At 37.8% G+C, this 6,733-nt stretch overlaps 1 protein-coding gene across 1 annotated transcript in view; it reads left to right on the forward strand.

Annotated features, from left to right (window-relative positions):
* The window catches only part of NAF1 (nuclear assembly factor 1), a 108,584-nt gene extending 102,070 nt beyond the window's left edge, over nucleotides 1-6,514 (forward strand). The window contains exons 3-4 of the mRNA XM_089396665.1: nucleotides 5,214-5,732; nucleotides 5,820-6,514. Of these exons, the coding sequence (XP_089252791.1) occupies nucleotides 5,214-5,726 (513 nt within the window). The 3' untranslated portion in view covers nucleotides 5,727-5,732; nucleotides 5,820-6,514. The remainder of the gene's footprint in view (nucleotides 1-5,213; nucleotides 5,733-5,819) is intronic.
* The last annotated feature ends 219 nt before the right edge of the window (nucleotides 6,515-6,733 follow it).

The following is a 6,733-nucleotide window of genomic DNA, read 5'->3' on the forward strand; positions in this document are numbered from 1 at the left end:
TCAACAACATCCGTCGTTACTTATGCTTTGAGGACAAAGCATTCTTTCGAGAGGAAGGCAATGTTATGTAAAAAATTAGTTAACTTAGGTTTATTATTTAATTTTAATTTTAATTAGACGAAAGGGCACGATCATAAGATCATGCCCTTTCCCAAAGGGTGCCCATGGCGGTATATAAGCCAGGCAACCCAGTGTAAATCATCATCATCTGTCTATTCTTTTATTAATAAATTATTTCTATATATATTTCTTTTTATCCAGAAGTTTTATGCTTCATTGACTGAGGACCTTAGTGACGCCAATGATGACGAGGATGCAATAGAACTAGCAGGTTTTCCTTAAAGAAGCAACTATATTGTTTTGTTTTTTGATTTCATATTTTGGAAATGCCATTAGGAAATTTTTGAATGTATTATGTACTTTGATTAGATTAGAGTACCATTAATGGGAATCAACAGGTGTTTCCACTTTTCCTAATCATTTTATGGTTGTTCAATGTTGATTAGGAATTTTGAGTTCTGAATGTGAAATTGTCAATTGACGAATCATTGACTCGAAAATGTTTGAAAATGGCATAAAGTTGAAAGTTTGAATGATGAATTTCATTTGAACATGAAATTGAATTATTGCCGATTTACTGAAATTTCATTGATGTTTTTTTATTTTTTATTTTTGAAATTTTTTTCACAGATATAAAGTTATGTATACCCTCATCCTTTGCATCAAAAGGTGCTGTAACGGAACCCATACCTGTACCCTTTTACTCCGGCAATTAGGACTGAAAAGTTCAATAAAAGCACAAATAAAAAATAAAGAAATACAAAAAGATCACCCTGTCAACAGTGGCATGCCAGGTAGGTGAAAGCAGGTAGCTAATATAGCCTCCACTCGTGTTCAAGTCTGTCATAGTGACTTGCTTGTGCTGATGCTTGTGAATGTTTGCACGCAAATGCAGCAGTGGTTGGGCTCCTGTGAATCACGAGCTGAGTTACCAGGATTTGGATGCAGATACAGATCTGGATTCCCCAATATTTTGAAAAGCCAGGATCTGGATATGGTGAGGAAACAGCAAATACACGCTATAAATATATCTTTTATAATTAAAAAATTTATAAATTTGATTATATATTTGGAATATGTAATATTTATATATAATAATTAATATATTAGATTAATAAACTTGTACTAATAATATTATTTACAAGTATTAAACCTTGATTATTTTAATACGAGAATGTACACTTTCACAGTCCATAATCATAGTAATGCTATTTCTGGAAAACTTTACTGTGTATGCGGATTGAGGATAGTGTAACATTCCGGGTAGACACTACCCATTCTCCTTCATTTGGTTCCCGAGGATGGGTGGAGTGTCCACCCAAAATGTTGGACACTATCCTCAATCCACATACACAGTAAAGTTTTCTAAAAATAGCATTAATATTAATTATTTGACATTAAGCTATAAATGTTCTTAATGTTAAATGATATTAAATAGAGAATGATTATTACAATGTTCCACCAAGACTCCGGGACGGGGAGACGTGGGTGTTGGGAGACGCACAAGGGGGACGTGTGGGAGTACCCTCAAATTTTAGGGAAATTTAGGGGGGACGGGGGCATGTCGAGGTATATAATTTTTTTTAATATATATGTCTATATATATATATATATATTTCAAATTCAAATTCAAATTCAATAATGAAAGCATAAATACAATGATATATACACAATTGAATTAAGTAATGAAATACATTGATCCATACTCATCATCCTTACTAATACATACATGATTCATCCATACACCATGAGATTCAATAATGAAACACTCTGATACATATTCATCATTCATTATTCACCATTCTAGAATCTACATTGATTTAAAAATTAAATTCATCATTCATCACTCTAGATTGTAAATTGATTTAAAACTAAAATTGATCATTCATCATTCTAGAATCTAATTAGTACCAAGCAAAAGAGACTATAATAGATACTGAAATCTAAAGACTGGAATAGTAAATTGATATAACTAAACTCAAAAACAGTGGAGTGATGAGTCTAAAAGTCACTCTAAAGTACACAAAGGGCTTGGTGCTCTTGATTAAATACTGATTCCATACCCTTGTACATGATAAAATGCAATGGAAACATTGCAATCCATCGAATCCTGAATCCCTGAAAAATTCTTAAGTCTGCTGGATTTTGAGTGAGATCTAAAATTCTACTTTCTCCATATGAAATCCAATGAGGTCGGAACCACTCTCAAACACCCTGAGTCATTTCATGGTAATGTTAAATTCTTAAAGTAAAAGTGACTTTTACTTTAAGAATTTAACATTACCATGAATTGCATAGCATAAGTAGGCAATATGATGAAATACTAGGTTTCCCCTGTCATTAATCATTGTTAGCGTCCCCTTTTTGGGGAGTCGCATCCCCCACACTCGGGAAACGTCCCCCCTTGCGTCTCCCCATGTTTCCCCAAAAGGGGGACGTGGGGAAACGTTTCCCCGACGCCCCCCCGTCCCGGATGCGTGGGGTGCGAGGGGTGCGCGCCCCTGACCCTAGGGGACGCGTCCTCGTGGAACACTGGATTATTATAAAATTTAACACTAACTATTATAAAATATTATAAGCATAAACTGGGGAGCCGGGGGGGGGGGTGGTGCGAGCCGGGGGGGGGGTGGCGCTATTTAATATTCATTCCCTTGTAACATAAGGTAAGTTCGGGCCAAACTATTTAATCACATTTATAACATTAATTGGATACATGAAGTTAATAAAACAAACCATCGCGGGCTGGAATTTAATAGCATTTAACAGTTAATAAGCAGTAGGAATTTAATAATTGACACTGGTGTTTAAATTCACACATACCACACCACGAAGTTAATAACATAAAGACCATAATTTAATAAGATTTAACAGTTAATGAAACAGTAGGAATTTAATACTTGGTGCCGGTGTTTAAATTCACATGCATTATAGTACTGCAGCAGAGTGGAGCTGGATCCGGTAACGTAGATATTAGGTGAGTTGGTGGAATATATGCCCCCACTTGTAGTTGTGGCTGCTCAGCTGAAAAGTAAGCAGTTTGAATGATGGTAATAGTTCCCCATAATTCATGATGATAAGTGGAATTTTATTCCAAAAAAATTTCACCCAAATTTTCTCATTAACATCTATTAATTTTTATGGTGTACATATATTGCAAGTTATCAATATACTTGTATCGAAGTCCAAACTACTTACATGATACATAGTGCAAAACACCATAGATGATAGACCATGCACAAGGCAAATCCAATGAGTGAGGACTCAAGAATGGAAATAGAAGTCTCTACCGCTGATGCTAATGCCTTGGCAGTGAGAAAATTGGAGCCTCATCTATGAATAATGGTTCCTGAAGCTTAATAGTCTGGTCTGATGTTGGATCAACATCAAACAACTCAATCACTTGAACACCATTGCTTCATGTAGGCGTGTTGCCCAAATAGAAGAAAAAATTGAAGGTGGCTTCTCCACTTCTTGTGCAGAGACTATCAACCTTGCACTGAATTTGGAGATTGAATGCTCTATAATGTGACAAGTGCCCACGTAGAAGTGATCTTAAAGCCCAAAAATTTACGTTTTGGTAGAAAATATGTAAAATTCCCTTTTGGTTGTCTTTTAAATCTTCAATAAATTTCTGAGTCTGTTGAAATTTTCTGTGTGGTATAATGTCAAACAGTTGGTTTCCTTGTCGCTGTTGATACACTTATCATAAATTTTAACTCATGTGACACACACAGTGACCTTCATATAACAGGGAGATGCTTCATAAACACCTTATATGATGTATAAATTCAACCCAGAACTACAATTAAAACTGATACAAATATGAGCAGTAAAGGAAACTAACTCAAAACCACAATGAGGAAATTCTGGAAGATGTACAATTCATAAATTAGCTAGCAGCTGAGTTTACAGAGAATGAAATGATATAACCTGGTTGGATTATTATAAATGGCCGTGGTGTAGTGCTCAGCCTTCAAACACTTTGCAAGAGTGACCCTTGAGATACCATGCTAACCCACTGCTGTACGCTGCCTCTTTACTCACCAAATGAAGCTACAGTCAACACGCAGTCCCCAATATACTGTCCAATTAGCCCACCAACTCGATTTTCCCTGTTAATAATTATTTCTGAGTGAAATGAGCCACCCGGCAGTCAACAAGGGAAGAAAGGAGCAAGTTCTGTGCAACGGTGTCTTCTTCCTTCAACAAAAATGCGTCCAGCAAGAGACAGAAAGGCCAGTGGCCTCAACCAGCAATAAGATATGGCTCTTACAGTCCAAATTGACCCCCAAATAAGATATACATGTAGTCTACCACAGATGCATAGCTCCTTTTTCTGAGAATAATGAAAATCGTTCCTTCAATGAGCCACGAAACTTGTCCTGTCAGCCAGTGGATTTCTGCTGCATTGGGAGAAGGAAACTCGACCCCATGAACTGCCAAAATGACCCATGCTTGTGACACCAAATAGCTCCTTACTCTTCTTTGACAGAGATTTGGGCTTCAGATCTGGCTTGGATATCTGGTAGAATAAAGTGAAATGCAAGAAATATTGTTTGAAAAGGGAAGGCCATTAACACTCAAAAGTGCTAAAATTCAAGCTTAGAAGAAACACCGCCAATCACAGTGCAAGAATTATTTGTCTGTCTAATTTGGTGGTCCTATGTGTCCAAGATTTGAACTCCGTAGAGGTTTTATAAAATTTCTGGTTGAATTATCATTGCTAAATGTCAAGAATATATATCTGGATGTATTGCTGCTTGCATTTTAATATAATCTTGGCCTTTCTCCAGATTGGTAGAGTCGAGGATTTTATGTGCCTTCCGCGCTAGATGCCTTTTACTGCTTTTAAAACACTAGATGTGTTGAATATTCTTCTTTTTTGATGGACATGCTAAATGTGCTCTGTTGGTTGTATATGAAATGTCTGTGATTACAGTCCCATTTAATTACTTGATATCTTGTCTGTATCCTTCTAAATATTTTTCTAATCCCTAAGAAAACCAAACTTATTATATTTTCCTTTTTTTGTCTTTCTGATTGATGGCTTATAAGCAGATAACACCTGAAATTGCCTTTTGCGTATCTCCTTGTAACTTTTTTCTTTGGGATTCTCCTAATGGGTTTGTAATCTTTGTAATTTCATTTTGCAGGTGCTAGGGGCTTCTGTAGTGGTGGAAGCCAGTGAATGCCATAGTGCACTAAATGAAGGTACAATACTATGGATAACAGAGAAAAGGCAGTCACTAGGTTTCATAGATGAAGTGTTTGGACAAGTGAAGATGCCATACTACCTTGTTTGGTATAATACTGTTGCTGATGTGCCTGATTATGTGAGGGAAGGGGTACATGTTTCATATGTTCCAGAATTTGCAAAGTTTGTACTAAAAAATGACCCAAGTTTGTACAGAAAAGGATATGATTCTTCTGGTGAACATGATGAAGAGCTTTCTGATGAAGTGGAGTTCTCGGATGATGACAAAGAGGCAGAGTACAAAAGAGAAAGATCACTGGTGAAGAGGGGATCCAACTCAAGAGAAAATCTCCAGGAAAAGAATTATGGAAGACGTGGGAGAAAACAAGAGTTTGTGGATAGAAGGAAGAGAAAAGGTCCTGGTGGTCGCTTGCAACACAATTTGAACAGTGCAAATGGATCGAGGCATTAATCTCAGGTATGTAGAAATATTTCTTCTTGTTTAATAGATTTATAAATTGATCATAGCAGGATCCTCTGATTTTTGCTTGTACATTCTATGCAGATGGGATTTTCTTTGAAGAAACCATTTCATAATAGTTCGTTTGGCTGGCCACCATCTGCAGCTGTAAACCAGACACAAAATTGCAATAGGCCTAGAGCCCCAACTCCATCCAGAGTCCCACCTGTCCAATCTCAATGTATGCGTCGGACTACTGGAAACAGCCTTATTCAACAACCTCAACTTTCAAGCTCCATAAGTGGTCCCTCAATACCACCCTCAAGTCTGTTGGCATACTCTGGTGAACCAAGTCAAGGTTTAACTACGTTTTCAAGTGAACCTCCTCCTTGGGGAGCATGGAATACAAAGCCCAATCAAGAAGCTACTGAAGGGATGTGTCCTGCCCAGCCTCCTATTGCTGGTGAACATGTCCGTGATAGTAAATTTATGGCAAACCCAGTAAGTGTTGTTCATTCTGGGCCACTATATGATCAAGCCCAAGGGATCTGCTCTGTGCAGCAGCCTCCTGCTAAGCCTTTTCATGATCCATTGGGACAAAATCTGCAATCACAGACTTGTTCAAGGCCTCAGCATGATCCAGCTGGAGGGATTCAACCAGGGCAGCCTTTTTCTAGGCCACCTTTCCCGGACTCTACTGGAGGTGTTCACCAAGTCCAGTCTCATGTTCTTGGTGCACCTATCCTTAATGGGAGCCAGATGAATTCCAACCTCATGAATTTCCCTTACAGACCAATGCATCCTGCTTTTATGGGAGAACCAGCACAATATAATAGCATTCATCCTAGCTTACCTAGTGGAACTTGGACTAGTGGACATTCTGGCCAAGTAGCTGGAGGGCCCCAAGTACCATCATTGGATGCAAATCAGGGGGCTGTCAACCCAATGCTGTTTAATCATGCACAAACTTGTGTTGGAGTTCCAGTTACACAAAATCCAGGACTGTATGCCAACATGGG

The sequence above is a fragment of the Pinus tabuliformis genome, chromosome 1_2 (assembly GCF_031772625.1).
Source record: "Pinus tabuliformis cultivar Carrire ecotype Pingquan chromosome 1_2, CPIR1, whole genome shotgun sequence".
NCBI lineage: Eukaryota > Viridiplantae > Streptophyta > Pinopsida > Pinales > Pinaceae > Pinus > Pinus tabuliformis.